The sequence below is a fragment of the Oncorhynchus nerka genome, linkage group LG18, assembly GCF_034236695.1.
Source record: "Oncorhynchus nerka isolate Pitt River linkage group LG18, Oner_Uvic_2.0, whole genome shotgun sequence".
Taxonomy (NCBI): domain Eukaryota; kingdom Metazoa; phylum Chordata; class Actinopteri; order Salmoniformes; family Salmonidae; genus Oncorhynchus; species Oncorhynchus nerka.
In genome coordinates, this window is record NC_088413.1 from 77,820,420 (window position 1) to 77,842,932 (window position 22,513).

The window sequence follows — 22,513 nt, forward strand, 5'->3', positions numbered from 1 at the left end:
GGAGGAAAACCCTTACACACACATTCAACAGATATGCAATACAAGCATGTATGACCTGTATGGTCACTAAATCATATGTGTGTGTGTGTGTGTGTGTGTGTGTGTGTGTGTGTGTACGTGTGTACGTGTGTGTGTGTGTGTGTGTGTGTGTGTGTGTGTGTGTGTACGTGTGTGTGTGTGTGTGTGTGTGTGTGTGTGTGTGTGTGTGTGTGTGTGTGTGTGTGTACGTGTGTACGTGTGTGTGTGTGTGTGTGTGTGTGTGTGTGTGTGTGTGTGTACGTGTGTGTGTGTACGTGTGTGTGTGTGTGTGTGTGTGTGTGTACGTGTGTGTGTGTACGTGTGTGTGTGTGTGTGTGTGTACGTGTGTGTGTGTGTGTGTGTGTGTGTGTGTGTGTGTGTACGTGTGTACGTGTGTGTGTGTGTGTACGTGTGTGTGTGTGTGTCTCCTTCAGGCCATTGGAGGTAACATCATGACTGCCAGCCCCATCTCTGACCTCAACCCTGTCTTTATGGCTTCTGGCTGCAAGCTCACGCTCATGTCCAAAGGTAAATCACTTCTCCTTTCTTTGCAGCCTGGATTAAGTATATTATTTATTTTGCATCTCAGCTTGTTTTATGTCAATTTTTATGGTGTGAGTGAATGTATCGTTTGAACAGGTAGGTAGGTTGTTGCTCTTTGACACTTCTCACAGTAAAACTGGGGACAGACAGTGGAAATGTCATGTGACCATTCACATAAAACACAAGCCTCCTTAGTCCCTTACATATTTATTTAAATATTGTATCCCCCCCCCCTCTCTCTCTCTCTCTATCCTCATCTGTCTGTCTCTCTCTCTGTCTCTCTCTCTCTCTCTCTCTCTCTCTCTCTCTCTCTCTCTATCCTCATCTGTCTGTCTCTCTACCTCTCTCGCTCTGTCTGTCTGTCTCTCACTCTCTCACTCTCTCTGTCTGTCTGTCGCTCTCTGTCTCTCTCTCTCTGTCTGTCTGTCTGTCTGTCTGTCTGTCTGTCTGTCTGTCTGTCTGTCTGTCTGTCTGTCTGTCTGTCTGTCTGTCTGTCTGTCTGTCTGTCTGTCTGTCTGTCTGTCTGTCTGTCTGTCTGTCTGTCTGTCTGTCTGTCTGTCTGTCTGTCTGTCTGTCTGTCTGTCTGTCTGTCTGTCTGTCTGTCTGTCTGTCTGTCTGTCTGTCTGTCTGTCTGTCTGTCTGTCTGTCTCTAGGTGGTGAGCGTGTGGTTGTGATGGATGAGAAGTTCTTCCCAGGTTACAGAAAGACCATCCTGACACCTGAGGAGGTTCTTCTATGTGTTCTGATCCCGTACACCAAGAAGGTCAGACATACACACACACACACACACACACACACACACACACACACACACACACACACACACACACACACACACACACACACACACACACACACACACACACACACACACACACACACACACACACACACACACAGAGTAGAATAGCAATTATAGCATCTTGTAGAATCACATTCTGTGTCTATCTTTGTGCGCTGTGTATGTGTTGTTTAGGGTCAGTACTTTGCTGCCTATAAGCAGTCTCCTCGTCGTGAGGATGACATCAGCATTGTGACGTCAGGGATGAGTGTGACATTCGCCGAGGGGTCAACCGTCGTCAAGCACCTGGCCCTTAGTTACGGAGGGATGGCTGCTACTACTGTCATGGCTAAGAACACAGCCAGTAGACTTCTGGGAAAACAGTGGGGGGAAGAGCTTCTGCAGGATGCTTGTTCCTCATTGGCTGAGGAGATGACCCTTAACCCCTCTGCGCCGGGTGGCATGGTGACCTACCGACGGACTCTGACCCTCAGCCTGTTTTACAAGTTTTACCTGACTGTACAACAGAAACTGGTCAGTGAGGTGAGAATAATAATGTAATATTAATATATTAATATTAGCACATAACTATTTCACGGTTTCAAGAACTGTGTAACTTCGCTCCCTCGTTCTCTCGCAATTAAATTCAATTTGAAGTGCTTTATTGGCATGGGAAACATGTTTACATTACCAAAGCAAGTGAAATAGATAATAAACAGAAGCGAAATAAACAATAAAAAATGAACAGTTAACACTCCAAAAAAGTTTCAGAGGAATTGAGACATTTAGAAAAATGTCATATTATATACTATATACAGTCTTGTAATGATGTACAAGAGTGAAAATAAATAAACATAAATATGGGTTGTGTTTGTTCTTCACTGGTTGCCCTTTTTTTGTGGCAACAGGTCACAAATCTTGCTTTGCTACACTTTGGTTTTTCACCCAGTAGATATGGGAGTTTATCAAAATTGGGTTTGTTTTTGAATTCTTTGTGGGTCTGTGTAATCTGAGGGAAATATGTGTCTCTAATGTGGTCATACGTTTGGCAGGAGGTTTGGAAGTGCAGCTCCGTTTCCACCTCATTTTGTGGGCAGTGTGCACATAGCCTGTCTTCTCTTGAGAGCCATGTCTGCCTACGGTGGCCTTTCTCAATAGCAAGGCTATGCTCACTGAGTCTGTACATTGTCAAAGACTGCCATAAGTTTGAGTCAGTCATAGTGGTCAGGTATTCTGCCACTGTGTACTCTCTGTTTAGGGCCAAACAGCATTCTAATTTGCTCTGTTTTTTGGTTAATTATTTTCTAATGTGTCAAGTAATTATATTTGTATTTCTAGTGATTCGGTTGGGTCTAATTGTGTTAGCTGTCCTGGGGCTCTGTGTGTTGTGTTTGTGTTTGTGAACAGAGCCAGAACCAGCCGGCTGATAGGACTCTCTGTAGGTGATGAGTTTGTTTGGGGTGTGTTTGTTTTTGTGAACAGAGCCAGAACCAGCCGGCTGATAGGACTCTCTGTAGGTGATGAGTTTGTTTGGGGTGTGTTTGTGTTTGTGAACAGAGCCAGAACCAGCCGGCTGATAGGACTCTCTGTAGGTGAACAGAGCCAGAACCAGCCGGCTGATAGGACTCTCTGTAGGTGATGAGTTTGTTTGGGGTGTGTTTGTGTTTGTGAACAGAGCCAGAACCAGCCGGCTGATAGGACTCTCTGTAGGTGATGAGTTTGTTATGAAAGGTTTTGGGAATTGCTTCCTTTATGGGGCTTATTTTAACGGCTGTTTTCTGGATTTTAGATTCATGCATTACTTGGTGTTTTACTTTGTGCACAGAGATTTTTTTGGCATAATTCTGAGTAAATGCAAAGTCTCAATTTGGTGTTTGTCCCATTTTGAGAATTATTGGTTGGTGACCTTTTTGGAACACCATTTTTTTTGTCTTACTGGGATTAATTGTCAGGTCCCAGGTCTGGCATAATCTGTGCAGAAGATCTAGTTGATGCTGTAGGCCCTCCTTGGTTGGGAACAGATCTAGTTGATGCTGTAGGCCCTCCTTGGTTGGGAACAGATCTAGGTGATGCTGTAGGCCCTCCTTGGTTGGGAACATATCTAGGTGATGCTGTAGGCCCTCCTTGGTTGGGAACATATCTAGGTGATGCTGTAGGCCCTCCTTGGTTGGGAACATATCTAGGTGATGCTGAACAGAGGCACCAGATCCTCCCACCCTTACAGTGGCAAGAAAAAGTATTTGAACCCTTTCTGCATAAATTGGTGTGCTTAAACTAATAACACACAAATGTATGTATTTTTCTTGACTATATTGAATACATCATTTAAACATTCACATTGTAGGTTGGAAAAAAGTATGTGAATGCCTAGGCTAATGACTTCTCCAAAAGCTAGTCAGGAGTCAGGAGCTAACCTGGAGTACAATCATTGAGACGAGATTGGAGATGTTGGTTAGAGCTGCCTTTCCCTATAAAAAACAATCACAAAATATGAGTTTCCTATTCACAAGTGGCATTGCCTGATGTGAAACGTGCCTCGAACAAAAGAGATCTCAGAAGACCCAAGGTTAAGAATTAATGACAAGCATAACGCTGGAGATGGTTACAAAAGTATCTCTAAAAGTCCTGATGTTCATCAGTCCACGGTAAAACAAATGGTCTATAAATGGAGAAAGTTCAGCACTGTTGCTACTCTCCCTAGGAGTGTCTGTCCTGCAAGATGGCTGCAAGAGCACAGCACAGAATGCTCAATGAGGTTAAGAAGAATCTTAGAGTGTCAGCTTAAGACTTAAAGAAATCCCTGGAGCATGCTAACATCTCTGTTGGCGAGTCTACGATACATAAAACAGTAAACAATAATCATGTTTAGCGAGGACACCACAGAAGATGCCACTGCTGTCCAAAAAAACATTGCTGCACTTCTGAAGTTCACAAAGAGCACCTGGATGTTCCACAGCGCTACTGGCAAAATATTCTGTGGACAGATGAAACTAAAGATGAGTTGTTTGGAAGGAACACACAACTCTGCATGTGGAGAAAAAAAGGCACAGCACAACAACATCAAAACCTCATCCCAACTGTAAAGTATGGTAGAGGGAGTATCATGGTTTGGGGCTGCTTTGCTGCCTCAGGGCCTGGACAGCTTGCTATCATCGATGGAAAAATTAATTCCCAAGTTTCTCAAGACATTTTGCAGGAGAATGTAAGGCTATCTGTCTGCCAATTGAAGCACAACAGAAGTTTGGTGATGCAACTGGACAACAACCCAAAACCCAGAGGTAAATCAACAACAGAATGGCTTCAACAGAAGAAAATACGTCTTCTGGAGTGGCCCAGTCAGTCCTGACCTCAACTGTTTGGTTGAGGTTATTGCTGCCAAAGTAGGGTCAACCTGTTATTTAACCAAGGGTTCACATACTTTTTCCACACTGCACTGTGAATGTTTACAAGGTATGTTCAATGAAGACATGAAAACGTATAATTGTTTGTGTGTTATTAGTTTAAGCAGACGCTGTGTGTCTATTGTTGTGACCTAGATGAAGATGGAGATCAGGTCACACCTTATGACCAATTTATGCAGAAATCCAGGTAATTCTAAAGGGTTCACGTACTTTTTCTTGCCACTGTATAGAGTGTGCAACTGACTATATCTCTCTATATAGAGGGTGTCAGAGCTGACTATCGCTCTCTCTGCAGGGTGCATATATAGAGGGTGTCAGAGCTGACTATCTCTCTCTCTGCAGGGTGCATATATAGAGGGTGTCAGAGCTGACTATCGCTCTCTCTGCAGGGTGCATATATAGAGGGTGTCAGAGCTGACTATCGCTCTCTCTGCAGGGTGCATATATAGAGGGTGTCAGAGCGGACTATCTCTCTCTCTGTAGGGTGCATATATAGAGGGTGTCAGAGCTGAATATCTCTCTCTACAGGGTGCATATATAAAGGGTGTCAGAGCTGACTATCTCTCTCTCTGCAGGGTGCATTTATAGAGGGTGTCAGAGCTGACTATCTCTCTCTCTTTGCAGGGTGCATATATAGAGGGTGTCAGAGCTGACTATCTCTCTCTCTGCAGGGTGCATATATAGAGGGTGTCAGAGCTGACTATCGCTCTCTCTGCAGGGTGCATATATAGAGGGTGTCAGAGCTGACTATCTCTCTCTCTGCAGGGTGCATATATAGAGGGTGTCAGAGCTGACTATCTCTCTCTCTGCAGGGTGCATATATAGAGGGTGTCAGAGCTGACTGTCTCTCTCTCTCTGCAGGGTGCATATATAGAGGGTGTCAGAGCTGACTGTCTCTCTCTCTGCAGGGTGCATATATAGAGGGTGTCAGAGCTGACTATCTCTCTCTGCAGGGTGCATATATAGAGGGTGTCAGAGCTGACTATCTCTCTCTCTCTGCAGGGTGCATATATAGAGGGTGTCAGAGATGACTATCTCTCTCTCTGCAGGGTGCATATATAGAGGGTGTCAGAGCTGACTATCTCTCTCTCTCTGCAGGGTGCATATATAGAGGGTGTCAGAGATGAATAGCTCTCTCTCTCTCTGCAGGGTGCATATATAGAGGGTGTCAGAGCTGACTATCTCTCTCTCTGCAGGGTGCATATATAGAGGGTGTCAGAGCTGACTATCTCGCTCTCTGCACGGTGCATATATAGAGGGTGTCAGAGCTGACTATCTCTCTCTCTGCAGGGTGCATATATAGAGGGTGTCAGAGCTGACTATCTCTCTCTCTGCAGGGTGCATATATAGAGGGTGTCAGAACTGACTATCTCTCTCTCTGCAGGGTGCATATATAGAGGGTGTCAGAGCTGACTATCTCTCTCTCTGTAGGGTTCAGAGCTGACTATCTCTCTCTCTGCAGGGTGCATATATAGAGGGTGTCAGAGCTGACTATCTCGCTCTCTGCAGGGTGCATATATAGAGGGTGTCAGAGCTGACTATCTCTCTCTCTCTGTAGGGTGCATATATAGAGGGTGTCAGAGCTGACTATCTCTCTCTCTGCAGTGTGCATATATAGAGGGTGTCAGAGCTGACTATCTCTCTCTCTGCAGGGTGCATATATAGAGGGTGTCAGAGCTGACTATCTCTCTCTTTGCAGGGTGCATATATAGAGGGTGTCAGAGCTGACTACATCAGTGCTACAGAGATCTACCACCAGACGTCTCCCTCCAGTGTCCAGATTTTCCAGGTAAGACTTTAAACTGAGGGACTTTGAGGGAACGAACAGTAGGCATTGGGTTGCACATCCTGGTAAACTTTCCTCCAACCAGGATTTCTGGCAATGTAGAGAATTTGGGGAAATGCACCAGAATGGAAACCTAAACATCTGTGTCCTACAGCGCGGTCGCAAAGTATTCAGACCCATTGACTTTTTCTCAATTTTTGTTACATTACAGCCTTATTCTAAAATGGATTAAATTGTTTTTTCCCCCCTTCATCAATTTACACATAATGACATCATAACACCCCATAATGACATCACAATACCCCATAATGACATCATGATACCCCATAATACTAAGTGAAAACAGGTTTTTTAGAAATGTTAGCAAATTTATAAAAAATAAAATAAAAACAGAAATACAGAATTTTTCAGACCCTTTGCTATGAGACTCGAAATTGAGCTCAGGTGCATCCTGTTTCATTTACATTTACATTTAAGTCATTTAGCAGACGCTCTTATCCAGAGCGACTTACAAATTGGTGCTTTCACCTTATGACATCCAGTGGAACAGCCACTTTACAATAGTGCATCTAAGTCTTTTAAGGGGGGGGGGGGGTGAGAAGGATTACTTTATCCTATCCTAGGTATTCCTTAAAGAGGTGGGGTTTCAGGTGTCTCCGGAAGGTGGTGATTGACTCCGCTGTCCTGGCGTCGTGAGGGAGTTTGTTCCACCATTGGGGGGCCAGAGCAGCGAACAGTTTTGACTGGGCTGAGCGGGAACTGTACTTCCTCAGTGGTAGGGAGGCGAGCAGGCCAGAGGTAGATGAACGCAGTGCCCTTGTTTGGGTGAAGGGCCTGATCAGAGCCTGGAGGTACTGTTTCCATTGATCATCCTTGAGTGGAGTCCGCCTGTGGGAAATTCAATTGATTTGACATGATTTGGAAAAGCACACACCTGTCTATATAAGGTCCCACAGTCGACACTGCATGTCAGAGCAAAAACCAAGCCATACTTAGAGCACCGAGACGACAGGATAGTGTCGATGCACAGATCTGGGGAAGGGGACCAAAACATTTATGCAGTATTGAAGAAGTTTGGAACCACCAAGATTCTTCTTAGAGCTGGCCGCCTAGCCAAACTGAGCAATCGGGAGAGAAGGACCTTGGTAAGGGTGGAAACCCTTACCCAGAAACCCGATGGTCACTCTGACAGAGTTCTAGAGTTCCTCTGTGGAGATGGGAGAACCTTCCAGAAGGACAACCATCTCTGCAGCCCTCCACCTATCAGGCATTCATGTTGACCAGACGTAAACCACTCCTGAGAAACAAGATTATCTAGTCTGATGAAACAAAGATTTTGGCCTGAATGCTAAGCGTCACGTCTGGAGGAAACCTGGCACCATCCCTACGGTGAAGCACACTGGTGGTAGCATCATGCTATGGGGATGTTTCTCTGCGGCAGCGAGTGGGAGACTTGTCAGGATCGAGGGAAAGATGAACGGAGCACAGTTCAGAGAGATCCTTGATGAAAACCAGCTCCAGAGAGCTCAGGACCTCAGACTGGGGCAAAGGTTCACCTTCCAACAGGACAACGATCCTAAGCACACAGCCAAGACAATGCAGGAGTGGCTTCGGTCTCTGAATGTCCTTGAGTGGCCCAGCCAGAGCCTGAACTTGAACCTGATCGAACATCTCTGAAGAGACCTGAAAATAGCTGTACATCGACACCCCCCATCCAACCTGACAGAGCTTGAGAGGATCTGCAGAGAAGAATGGGAGAAACTCCCCAAATACTGGTGTGCCAAGCTTGTAGCATCATACCCAAGAAGACTCAAGGCTATAATCGCCAAGGTACTTAGTAAAGAGTCTGACTGCTTAGATAAATGTGATATTTCAGTTTTTTTTTCATTATAGGGGGTTGTGTGTAGATTGATGAGGGGAAAAAACAATTGAACCCATCTTAGAATAAGGCACGTAAAAACAAACATGTGGAAAAAGACAAGGGGTCTGAATATTTTCCAAATGCACTCTGTGTGTGTGTGCGTGTGTGTGTGTGTATGTTTGTGTGTATGTGTGTGTGTGTGTGTGTGTGTGTGTGTGTCTTGCACGTTCCAGGCGGTTCCAGACGGTCAGAAGGAGGAGGACGTGGTGGGCCGTCCTATGATGCACCTCTCAGCCATGAAGCAGGCGACGGGCGAGGCGGTTTACTGTGACGACATCCCTCTCTACGAGAACGAACTGTACCTCTGTCTTATAACCAGCACCAAGGCCCACGCAAAATTACAGTTAGTACACAACACACACACACACACACACATACTTATTGTAAGTCAAACAAATCCCTTTAATTGAATGAAGTGTCATATGTAATCATTATAAACTCTCTCCGGCATAACTGTGTGTGATTAGGTCTATAGATGCAGCGGAGGCAGAGAGTATGCCAGGTGTGGTGACGTGTGTGTTCGCCAAGGACATCCCTGGCAGCAACATGACAGGACCTATCGTCTACGACGAGACTGTCCTCGCTGATGACACGGTCAGTCTCTCTCTCTCTGTGTGTGTGTGTGTGTGTGTGTGGTGTGTGTGGTGTGTGTGGTGTGTGTGGTGTGTGGTGTGTGTGTGGTGTGTGTGGTGTGTGTGGTGTGTGTGTGTGTGTCTGTGTGTCTGTGTCTGTGTCTGTGTCTGTGTCTGTGTGTAGTTCACCTCCTGGCCTCCTCCTGTTCTCCTCCTGGTCCTCCTCCTGGCCTCCTCCTCGTCCTCCTCCTGGTCCTCCTCCTGGCCTCCTCCTGGTCCTCCTCCTGTCCTCCTACTGGGCCTCCTCCTCGGCCTCCTCCTGGTCCTCCTCCTGTCCTCCTCCTGTCCTCCTCATGGCCTCCTCCTGTTCTCCTCATGGCCTCCTCCTGTTCTCCTCATGGCCTCCTCCTGTTCTCCTCCTGGCCTCCTCCTGGCCTCCTCCTGTTCTCCTCATGGCCTCCTCCTGTTCTCCTCCTGGCCTCCTCATGGCCTCCTCCTGTTCTCCTCCTGGCCTCCTCATGGCCTCCTCCTGATCTCCTCGTGGCCTCCTCCTGTTCTCCTCCTGGTCTCCTCCTGGCCTCCTCCTGTCCTCCTGTTCTCCTCCTGGCCTCCTCACATACATACTGATGAGCACCTTTGGAACATCTACATTTTTAAAAGTATAATAAATCAATTGAATACACACCATCACAATAAATTCATTATTTATGTTAGTCAGGTCTAAACAAAACATTATGATATGAAGAGAATGTATTTCAGATGAACAGAATATGAGCTGGCCCTAATATATGAATTGACTATGTTGAGCATGAAAGGGTTTGTTCTTAACTGACTTAAAAAATAAGTAAAACAGGAGTAGAGCCTACCTGGCTGGCTTCAATATGAACCAAGGAAAAAGCCTCGTCCATTAGCTGTTAATTCCCTGTTTAGCTGTTATAGGCCTAGATGACATGCCCCCCCCCCCCCCAATTCCCTGTTTAGCTGTTATAGGCCTAGATGACATGTCTCCCCCAATTCCCTGTTCAGCTGTTATAGGCCTAGATGACATGTCAATTCCCCCCCCCAATTCCCTGTTTAGCTGTTATAGGCCTAGATGACATGTCTCCCCCCCAATTCCCCCCCAATTCCCTGTTTAGCTGTTATAGGCCTAGATGACATGTCTTCCCCCCCAATTCCCTGTTTAGCTGTTATAGGCCTAGATGACATGTCCCCCCCCCAATTCCCTGTTTAGCTGTTATAGGCCTAGATGACATGTCTCCCCCAATTCCCTGTTCAGCTGTTATAGGCCTAGATGACATGTCTTCCCTCCCCCCCAATTCCCTGTTTAGCGGTTATAGGCCTAGATGACATGTCCCCCAATTCCCTGTTTAGCTGTTATAGGCCTAGATGACATGTCTTCCCCCAATTCCCTGTTTAGCTGTTATAGGCCTAGATGACATGTCTCCCCCAATTCCCTGTTTAGCTGTTGAAGGCCTAGATGACATGTCCCCCCCCCATATAGGCCCTGTTTAGCTGTTATAGGCCTAGATGACATGTCTCCCCCTCCCAATTCCCTGTTTAGCTGTTATAGGCCTAGATGACATGTCTAGGCCTAGATGACCCCCAATTCCCTGTTTAGCTGTTATAGGCCTAGATGACATGTCTCCCCCCCCATATTCCCTGTTTAGCTGTTATAGGCCTAGATGACATGTCTCCCCCTCCCAATTCCCTGTTTAGCTGTTATAGGCCTAGATGACATGTCTCCCCCCAATTCCCTGTTTAGCTGTTATAGGCCTAGATGACATGTCTCCCCCCAATTCCCTGTTTAGCTGTTATAGGCCTAGATGACATGTCTTCCCCCCCCCAATTCCCTGTTTAGCTGTTATAGGCCTAGATGACATCCCCCCCCTAGGCCTAGATGACCCCCAATTCCCTGTTTAGCTGTTATAGGCCTAGATGACATGTCCCAATTCCCTGTTTAGCCCAGATTCCCTGTTTAGCTGTTATAGGCCTAGATGACATGTCCCCCCAATCCTGTTTAGCTGTTTAGGCTGTTATAGCTGTTATAGGCCTAGATGACATGTCCCCCCCCTGTTTAGCTGTTATTCATGTCTTCCCCCAATTCCCTGTTCAGCTGTTATAGGCCTAGATGACATGTCTTCCCCCCCAATTCCCTGTTTTAGCTGTTATAGGCCTAGATGACATGTCTTCCCCCCCAATTCCCTGTTTAGCTGTTATAGGCCTAGATGACATGTCTCCCCCCCAATTCCCTGTTTAGCTGTTATAGGCCTAGATGACATGTCTCCCCCCCCCATATTCCCTGTTTAGCTGTTATAGGCCTAGATGACATGTCCCCCCCCTCCCAATTCCCTGTTTAGCTGTTATAGGTCTTCCCCCCCTAGATGACATGTCTCCCCCCCAATTCCCTGTTTAGCTGTTATAGGCCTAGATGACATGTCTTCCCCCCCAATTCCCTGTTTAGCTGTTATAGGCCTAGATGACATGTCTCCCCCCCCCCAATTCCCTGTTTAGCTGTTATAGGCCTAGATGACATGCCTAGATGACCCCCCCCAATTCCCTGTTTAGCTGTTATAGGCCTAGATGACATGCCCCCCCAATTCCCTGTTTAGCTGTTGAAGGCCTAGATGACATGTCTCCCCCCCAATTCCCTGTTTAGCTGTTATAGGCCTAGATGACATGTCAATTCCCCCCTAGATGACATTCCCCCCAATTCCCTGTTTAGCTGCTATAGGCCTAGATGACATGTCTTCCCCCAATTCCCTGTTTAGCTGTTATAGGCCTAGATGACATGTCTTCCCCCCCAATTCCCTGTTTAGCTGTTATAGGCCTAGATGACATGTCTCCCCCCCCAATTCCCTGTTTAGCTGTTATAGGCCTAGAGATGACATGTCCCCCCCCCAATTCCCTGTTTAGCTGTTATAGGCCTAGATGACATGTCTTCCCCCCAATTCCCTGTTTAGCTGTTTAGGCCTAGATGACATCTTCCCCCCAATTCCCTGTTTAGCTGTTATAGGCCTAGATGACATGCCCCCCCCAATTCCCTGTTTAGCTGTTGAAGGCCTAGATGACATGTCTCCCCCCCAATTCCCTGTTTAGCTGTTATAGGCCTAGATGACATGTCTTCCCCCCCTAGATGACATTCACTGTTTAGCTGTTATAGGCCTAGATGACATGTCTTCCCCCCAATTCCCTGTTTAGCTGTTATAGGCCTAGATGACATGTTTCTTCCCCCAATTCCCTGTTTAGCTGTTATAGGCCTAGATGATGTCTTCCCCCAATTCCCTGTCTATAGGCCTAGATGACATGTCTTCCCCCCCCCCCCAATTCCCTGTTTAGCTGTTATAGGCCTAGATGACATGTCCCCCCCCCCAATTCCCTGTTTAGCTGTTATAGGCCTAGATGACATGTCTTCCCCCCAATTCCCTGTTTAGCTGTTATAGGCCTAGATGACATGTCTCCCCCTCCCAATTCCTGTTCTCCCCCAATTCCCTGTTTAGCTGTTATAGGCCTAGATGACATGTCTCCCCCCCAATTCCCTGTTTAGCTGTTATAGGCCTAGATGACATGTCTCCCCCCCAATTCCCTGTTTAGCTGTTATAGGCCTAGATGACATGCCCCCCCCAATTCCCTGTTTAGCTGTTATAGGCCTAGATGACATGTCCCCCCCCAATTCCCTGTTTAGCTGTTATAGGCCTAGATGACATGTCTCCCCCAATTCCCTGTTTAGCAATTGACATGTCTTCCCCCACTGTTTAGCTGCTATAGGCCTAGATGACCCCAATTCCCTGTCTAGCTGTTATAGGCCTAGATGACATGTCCCCCCCCAATTCCCTGTTTAGCTGTTATAGGCCTAGATGACATGTCTTCCCCCCCAATTCCCTGTTTAGCTGTTATAGGCCTAGATGACATGTCTCCCCCCCAATTCCCCTGTTTAGCTGTTATAGGCCTAGATGACATGTCCCCCCCAATTCCCTGTTTAGCTGTTATAGGCCTAGATGACATGTCTTCCCCCCCCCCCAATTCCCTGTTTAGCTGTTATAGGCCTAGATGACATGTCTCCCCAATTCCCTGTTTAGCCCAATTCCCTGTTTAGCTGTTATAGGCCTAGATGACATGTCTTCCCCCAATTCACTGTTTAGCTGCTATAGGCCTAGATGACATGTCTCCCCCCCAATTCCCTGTGTTTAGCTGTTATAGGCCTGAGATGACATGTCCTAGATGACCCCCTCAATTCCCTGTTTAGCTGTTATAGGCCTAGATGACATGTCTTCCCCCAATTCCCTGTTCAGCTGTTATAGGCCTAGATGACATGTCTTCCCCCAATTCCCTGTTTAGCTGTTATAGGCCTAGATGACATGTCTCCCCCCAATTCCCTGTTTAGCTGTTATAGGCCTAGATGACCCCCAATTCCCTGTTTAGCTGTTATAGGCCTAGATGACATGTCTCCCCCCTAATTCCCTGTTTAGCTGTTATAGGCCTAGATGACATGTCTCCCCCAATTCCCTGTTTAGCTGTTATAGGCCTAGATGACATGCCTAGATGACATGTCCCCCCCAATTCCCTGTTTAGCTGTTATAGGCCTAGATGACATCCCCCAATTCCCTGTTTAGCTGTTATAGGCCTAGATGACATGTCCCCCCTAATTCCCTGTTTAGCTGTTATAGGCCTAGATGACATGTCTCCCCCAATTCCCTGTTCAGCTGTTATAGGCCTAGATGACATGTCTCCCCCAATTCCCTGTCTCTAGACAGATGCATGATAAAGGTTAATTCTAAATCAAAACAAATGTAAAACATATATTATGTAGAATATGTAAAGACGAGAGTAAATGAAGAATCGTCCGATGGTTGACGATATTATCCTATCACTTGAACTCTATATTATCACCTGTGAATGATGCTCGACTCGCACGCAGTAAAGGCAAGAAACAGCGATTTACCATTGAATTTGCATTGATGTCAGAGGGGTTAGAGGGGATAACAGAGCACTGAGTACGAGGCCATTAGCGACCTACTACCAACCCATGTACAGAGTGCACAAGGGGAGATTACCGTGACTCAATGGTCACGTGGAATTTGACTGCTGTGTTTGTGACGGGGTAATAAGGCCACCGCAACAGCCCGAGGCGAAGACACGCGAGAACTTGGACAGCGTAGGTCATGAACAGTCGACTCATGAACGAAGAGAGAAAGGGAGAAAGAGGGAGTGATAGAGGGGAAAGGAGGAAGGGAGGAGGGAGAAGGAGGGAGGGATAGAGGGGAAATAAGGAGTGTTAAATGGAAGACCAGAGGCTTTATTCTGGGAAACGCAACACAGACGTCGAGCAACGATAATCCATTCTCTCCACAGCCACACATATGACCTACCCAAAGAAGGTCTCGTGTGACTCTGGAACACACAACTACTCTACTATCACACTCTGCTAGACTCCTGATGTCTCTTACCATCCCAGACCACTCCACTATCACACTCTGCTAGACTCCTGATGTCTCTTACCATCCCAGACTACTCTACTATCACACTCTGCTAGACTCCTGATGTCTCTTACCATCCCAGACTACTCCACTATCACACTCTACTAGACTCCTGATGTCTCTTACCATCCCAGACTACTCTACTATCACACTCTGCTAGACTCCTGATGTCTCTTACCATCCCAGACTACTCCACTATCACACTCTACTAGACTCCTGATGTCTCTTACCATCCCAGACTACTCCACTATCACACTCTACTAGACTCCTGATGTCTCTTACCATCCCAGACTACTCCACTATCACACTCTACTAGACTCCTGATGTCTCTTACCATCCCAGACTACTCCACTATCACACTCTACTAGACTCCTGATGTCTCTTACCATCCCAGACTACTCTACTATCACACTCTGCTAGACTCCTGATGTCTCTTACCATCCCAGACTACTTCACTATCACACTCTACTAGACTCCTGATGTCTTTAACCATCCCAGACTACTCCACTATCACACTCTACTAGACTCCTGATGTCTCTTACCATCCCAGACTACTCTGCTAGACTCCTGATGTCTCTTACCATCCCAGACTACTCTGCTAGACCCCTGATGTCTTTTACCATCCCAGACTACTCTACTAGACTCCTGATGTCTCTTACCATCCCAGACTACTCTACTAGACTCCTGATGTCTCTTACCATCCCAGACTACTCTGCTAGGCCCCTGATGTCTCTTACCATCCCAGACTACTCTGCTAGACTCCTGATGTCTCTTACCATCCCAGACTACTCTGCTAGACTCCTGATGTCTCTTACCATCCCAGACTACTCTACTAGACTCCTGATGTCTCTTACCATCCCAGACTACTCCACTATCACACTCTACTAGACTCCTGATGTCTCTTACCATCCCAGACTACTCTGCTAGACTCCTGATGTCTCTTACCATCCCAGACTACTCTGCTAGACCCCTGATGTCTTTTACCATCCCAGACTACTCTACTAGACTCCTGATGTCTCTTACCATCCCAGACTACTCTACTAGACTCCTGATGTCTCTTACCATCCCAGACTACTCTGCTAGGCCCCTGATGTCTCTTACCATCCCAGACTACTCTGCTAGACTCCTGATGTCTCTTACCATCCCAGACTACTCTGCTAGACTCCTGATGTCTCTTACCATCCCAGACTACTCTGCTAGACTCCTGATGTCTCTTACCATCCCAGACTACTCTACTAGACTCCTGATGTCTCTTACCATCCCAGACTACTCTACTAGACTCCTGATGTCTCTTACCATCCCAGACTACTCTACTAGACTCCTGATGTCTCTTACCATCCCAGACTACTCTACTAGACTCCTGATGTCTCTTACCATCCCAGACTACTCTACTAGACTCCTGACTACCTGATGTCTCTTACCATCCCAGACTACTCTACTAGTCTCCTGATGTCTCTTACCATCCCAGACTACTCTACTAGACTCCTGATGTCTCTTACCATCCCAGACTACTCTACTATCACACTCTGCTAGACCCCTGATGTCTCTTACCATCCCAGACTACTCTACTAGACCCCTGATGTCTCTTACCATCCCAGAGTACTCTGCTAGACTCCTGATGTCTCTTACCATCCCAGACTACTCTGCTAGACTCCTGATGTCTCTTACCATCCCAGACTACTCTGCTAGACTCCTGATGTCTCTTACCATCCCAGACTACTCTACTAGACTCCTGATGTCTCTTACCATCCCAGACTACTCTACTAGACTCCTGATGTCTCTTACCATCCCAGACTACTCTACTAGACTCCTGATGTCTCTTACCATCCCAGACTACTCTACTAGACTCCTGATGTCTCTTACCATCCCAGACTACTCTACTAGACTCCTGATGTCTCTTACCATCCCAGACTACTCTACTAGACTCCTGATGTCTCTTACCATCCCAGACTACTCTACTAGACTCCTGATGTCTCTTACCATCCCAGACTACTCTACTAGACTCCTGATGTCTCTTACCATCCCAGACTACTCTACTATCACACTCTGCTAGACCCCTGATGTCTCTTACCATCCCAGACTACTCTACTAGACCCCTGATGTCTCTTACCATCCCAGACTACTCTACTAGACTCCTGATGTCTCTTACCATCCCAGACTACTCTACTAGTCTCCTGATGTCTCTTACCATCCCAGACTACTCTACTAGACTCCTGATGTCTCTTACCATCCCAGACTACTATACTAGACTCCTGATGTCTCTTACCATCCCAGACTACTCTACTAGACTCCTGATGTCTCTTACCATCCCAGACTACTCTACTAGACTCCTGATGTCTATTACCATCCCAGACTACTCCACTAGACTCCTGATGTCTCTTACCATCCCAGACTACTCTACTAGACTCCTGATGTCTCTTACCATCCCAGACTACTCTACTAGACTCCTGATGTCTCTTACCATCCCAGACTACTCTACTAGACTCCTGATGTCTCTTACTATCCCAGACTACTCTACTAGACTCCTGATGTCTCTTACCATCCCAGACTACTCTACTAGACTCCTGATGTCTCTTACCATCCCAGACTACTCCACTATCACACTCTACTAGACTCCTGATGTCTCTTACCATCCCAGACTACTCTAATATCACACTCTACTAGACTCCTGATGTCTCTTACCATCCCAGACTACTCCACTATCACACTCTACTAGACTCCTGATGTCTCTTACCATCCCAGACTACTCTACTAGACTCCTGATGTCTCTTACCATCCCAGACTACTCTACTATCACACTCTACTAGACTCCTGATGTCTCTTACCATCCCAGACTACTCTACTAGACTCCTGATGTCTCTTACCATCCCAGACTACTCTACTATCACACTCTACTAGACTCCTGATGTCTCTTACCATCCCAGACTACTCTACTATCACACTCTGCTAGACTCCTGATGTCTCTTACCATCCCAGACTACTCTACTAGACTCCTGATGTCTCTTACCATCCCAGACTACTCTACTAGACTCCTGATGTCTCTTACCATCCCAGACTACTCTACTAGACTCCTGATGTCTCTTACCATCCCAGACTACTCTACTAGACTCCTGATGTCTCTTACCATCCCAGACTACTCTGCTAGACTCCTGATGTCTCTTACCATCCCAGACTACTCTACTAGACTCCTGATGTCTCTTACCATCCCAGACTACTCTACTATCACACTCTGCTAGTCTCCTGATGTCTCTTACCATCCCAGACTACTCTGCTAGACTCCTGATGTCTCTTACCATCCCAGACTACTCTACTAGACTCCTGATGTCTCTTACCATCCCAGACTACTCTACTAGACTCCTGATGTCTCTTACCATCCCAGACTACTCTACTGTTACCACGTGACAGGCAAAGTTTTTAGCCAAAAATCCATACATTTCCATACAATCCAAATTACATTTGATGTTTGTGTTATTTTTATGTGAGTGTGTGTGTGTGTGTGTGTATTTGTGTGTGTATGCGTGTGTGTGTGTGTGTGTATGCGTGTGTGTGTGTGTATGCGTGTGTGTGTGTGTGTGTGTGTGTGTGTGTGTGTGTGTGTGTGTGTGTGTGTATGCGTGTTCCCTAGGTGATGTGCGTTGGACACATCATGTGAGTGATGAGTGCTGGCATCGGTGTGTGTGTTATGTAAATATGTGTGTGTTATGTAAATATGTGTGTGTTATGTAAATATGTGTGTGTTATGTAAATATATGTGTGTTATGTAAATATGTGTGTGTTATGTAAAAATATGTGTGTGTTATGTAAATATATGTGTGTGTTATGTAAAAATATGTGTGTGTTATGTAAATATATGTGTGTGTTATGTAAATATGTGTGTGTTATGTAAATATATGTGTGTTATGTAAATATGTGTGTGTTATGTAAATATATGTGTGTGTTATGTAAATATGTGTGTGTTATGTAAATATATGTGTGTTATGTAAATATATGTGTGTTATGTAAATATATGTGTGTTATGTAAATATATGTGTGTTATGTAAATATATGTGTGTTATGTAAATATATGTGTGTGTTATGTAAATATATGTGTGTGTTATGTAAATATGTGTGTTTTATGTTATTGTTTGTGTTATATTTACATAAAAAACAGACAGACATACATTTACATAACACACATACTGTATTTACATAACACACATACTGTATTTACATAACACACACACTGTATTTACATAACACACACACTGTATTTACATAACACACATACTGTATTTACATAACACACATACTGTATTTACATAACACACATACTGTATTTACATAACACACACACTGTATTTACATAACACACACACTGTATTTACATAACACACACACACAATAACATAAAACACATACATATTTACATGTGTGTGTTTCATGTTGTTGTATGTAATTTATTTAACCTTTATTTAACCAGGCAAGTCAGTTAAGAACAAATTCTTATTTTCAATGATGTCCTAGGAACAGTGGGTTAACTGTCTGTTCAGGGGCAGAACGACAGATTTGTACCTTGTCAGCTCGGGGATTTGAACTTGCAACCTTTCAGCTGCTAGTCCAACTCTCTAACCACTAGGCTACCTGCCGCCCTGTTATTGTGTGTGTTATGATATGTATGTTGGAGGGTACTGTGTGTACAGTCTGTTCTCCTCTAGGTTGGAGGGTACTGTGTGTACAGTCTGTTCTCCTCTATGTTGGAGGGTGCTGTGTGTGCAGTCTGTTCTCCTCTATGTTGGAGGGTACTGTGTGTACAGTATGTTCTCCTCTAGGTTGGAGGGTGCTGTGTGTACAGTCTGTTCTCCTCTAGGTTGGAGGGTACTGTGTGTACAGTATGTTCTCCTCTAGGTTGGAGGGTACTGTGTGTACAGTCTGTTCTCCTCTATGTTGGAGGGTACTGTGTGTACAGTCTGTTCTCCTCTATGTTGGAGGGTACTGTGTGTACAGTATGTTCTCCTCTATGTTGGAGGGTACTGTGTGTACAGTCTGTTCTCCTCTAGGTTGGAGGGTACTGTGTGTACAGTCTGTTCTCCTCTATGTTGGAGGGTACTGTGTGTACAGTCTGTTCTCCTCTAGGTTGGAGGGTACTGTGTGTACAGTCTGTTCTCCTCTATGTTGGAGGGTACTGTGTGTACAATCTGGTCTCTATGTTGGAGGGTACTGTGTGTACAGTATGTTCTACTCTATGTTGGAGGGTACTGTGTGTACAGTATGTTCTACTCTATGTTGGAGGGTACTGTGTGTACAGTATGTTCTACTCTATGTTGGAGGGTACTGTGTGTACAGTCTGGTCTCTATGTTGGAGGGTACTGTGTGTACAGTCTGTTCTCTATGTTGGAGGGTACTGTGTGTACAGTCTGTTCTCCTCTATGTTGGAGGGTACTGTGTGTACAGTATGTTCTACTCTAGGTTGGAGGGTACTGTGTGTACAGTCTGGTCTCTATGTTGGAGGGTACTGTGTGTACAGTCTGTCCTCTATGTTGGAGGGTACTGTGTGTACAGTCTGTTCTCCTCTATGTTGGAGGGTACTGTGTGTACAGTATGTTCTCCTCTAGGTTGGAGGGTACTGTGTGTACAGTATGTTCTACTCTATGTTGGAGGGTACTGTGTGTACAGTATGTTCTCCTCTATGTTGGAGGGTACTGTGTGTACAGTCTGGTCTCTATGTTGGAGGGTACTGTGTGTACAGTCTGTTCTCTATGTTGGAGGGTACCCTGTGTACAGTCTGTTCTCCTCTATGTTGGAGGGTACTGTGTGTACAGTATGTTCTCCTCTAGGTTGGAGGGTACTGTGTGTACAGTATGTTCTACTCTAGGTTGGAGGGTACTGTGTGTACAGTATGTTCTCTATGTTGGAGGGTACTGTGTGTACAGTATGTTCTCCTCTAGGTTGGAGGGTACTGTGTGTACAGTATGGTCTCCTCTATGTTGGAGGGTACTGTGTGTACAGTCTGTTCTCTATGTTGGAGGGTACTGTGTGTACAGTATGTTCTCCTCTAGGTTGGAGGGTACTGTGTGTACAGTATGTTCTACTCTATGTTGGAGGGTACTGTGTGTACAGTATGTTCTCCTCTATGTTGGAGGGTACTGTGTGTACAGTCTGGTCTCTATGTTGGAGGGTACTGTGTGTACAGTCTGTTCTCTATGTTGGAGGGTACTGTGTGTACAGTCTGTTCTCCTCTATGTTGGAGGGTACTGTGTGTACAGTATGTTCTCCTCTAGGTTGGAGGGTACTGTGTGTACAGTATGTTCTACTCTAGGTTGGAGGGTACTGTGTGTACAGTATGTTCTCTATGTTGGAGGGTACTGTGTGTACAGTATGGTCTCCTCTATGTTGGAGGGTACTGTGTGTACAGTATGTTCTCTATGTTGGAAGGTACTGTGTGTACAGTATGGTCTCCTCTATGTTGGAGGGTACTGTGTGTACAGTATGTTCTCTATGTTGGAAGGTACTGTGTGTACAGTATGTTCTCCTCTATGTTGGAGGGTACTGTGTTACTGCATCAACCCTACCATTTTTCAACGACATGTTGATTATCTCCAGCACAATACCAGTGTCTGCATATGTATGAAATGGCACATTTACAAGATTTTTTTAAAAGTTCTCCCCGATGACATTTGCGGCAACAAAATGCCTTCCCTCTGGCAGGAAACTACCTTCCCTTCTGGCAGGAAACTACCTTCCCTTCTGGCAGGAAACTACCTTCCCTCTGGCAGGAAACTACCTTCCCTTCTGGCAGGAAACTACCTTCCCTTCTGGCAGGAAACTACCTTCCCTCTGGCAGGAAACTACCTTCCCTCTGGCAGGAAACTACCTTCCCTTCTGGCAGGAAACTACCTTCCCTCTGGCAGGAACCTACCTTCCCTCTGGCAGGAAACTACCTTCCTTCTGGCAGGAAACTACCTTCCCTCTGGCAGGAAACTACCTTCCCTTCTGGCAGGAAACTACCTTCCCTCTGGCAGGAAACTACCTTCCCTTCTGGCAGGAAACTACCTTCCCTCTGGCAGGAACCTACCTTCCCTTCTGGCAGGAAACTACCTTCCCTCTGGCAGGAAACTACCTTCCCTTCTGGCAGGAAACTACCTTCCCTCTGGCAGGAACCTACCTTCCCTCTGGCAGGAAACTACCTTCCCTCTGGCAGGAACCTACCTTCCCTCTGGCAGGAAACTACCTTCCCTTCTGGCAGGAAACTACCTTCCCTCTGGCAGGAAACTACCTTCCCTTCTGGCAGGAAACTACCTTCCCTCTGGCAGGAACCTACCTTCCCTCTGGCAGGAAACTACCTTCCCTCTGGCAGGAACCTACCTTCCCTCTGGCAGGAAACTACCTTCCCTTCTGGCAGGAAACTACCTTCCCTTCTGGCAGGAAACTACCTTCCCTCTGGCAGGAACCTACCTTCCCTCTGGCAGGAAACTACCTTCCCTCTGGCAGGAAACTACCTTCCCTCTGGCAGGAACCTACCTTCCCTCTGGCAGGAAACTACCTTCCCTCTGGCAGGAACCTACCTTCCCTATGGCAGGAAACTACCTTCCCTCTGGCAGGAAATTACCTTCCCCTCTGGCAGGAAACTACCTTCCCTCTGGCAGGAACCTACCTTCCCTCTGGCAGGAAACTACCTTCCCCTCTGGCAGGAAACTGCCTTCCCTCTGGCAGGAAACTACCTTCCCTTCTGGCAGGAAACTGCCTTCCCCTCTGGCAGGAAACTACCTTCCCCTCTGGCAGGAAACTGCCTTCCCTCTGGCAGGAAACTGCCTTCCCTATGGCAGGAAACTGCCTTCCCCTCTGGCTGGAAACTACCTTCCCCTCTGGCAGGAAACTGCCTTCCCTTCTGGCAGGAAACTGCCTTCCCTTCTGGCAGGAAACTGCCTTCCCTTCTGGCAGGAAACTACCTTCCCCTCTGGCAGGAAACTGCCTTCCCTTCTGGCAGGAAACTGCCTTCCCTTCTGGCAGGAAAATACCTTCCCTCTGGCAGGAAACTACC

General features: G+C 46.3%; 1 protein-coding gene across 2 annotated transcripts in view; it reads left to right on the plus strand.

Annotated features, from left to right (window-relative positions):
* xdh (xanthine dehydrogenase) overlaps positions 1-22,513 on the plus strand; it is an 88,078-nt gene that overhangs the window by 18,817 nt on the left and 46,748 nt on the right. For both annotated transcript variants that reach the window (XM_065004370.1, XM_065004371.1), the window contains exons 12-17: positions 453-546; positions 1,215-1,324; positions 1,538-1,885; positions 6,443-6,532; positions 8,624-8,793; positions 8,918-9,044. In XM_065004370.1, coding sequence (XP_064860442.1) covers positions 453-546; positions 1,215-1,324; positions 1,538-1,885; positions 6,443-6,532; positions 8,624-8,793; positions 8,918-9,044 — 939 coding nt within the window. The remainder of the gene's footprint in view (positions 1-452; positions 547-1,214; positions 1,325-1,537; positions 1,886-6,442; positions 6,533-8,623; positions 8,794-8,917; positions 9,045-22,513) is intronic.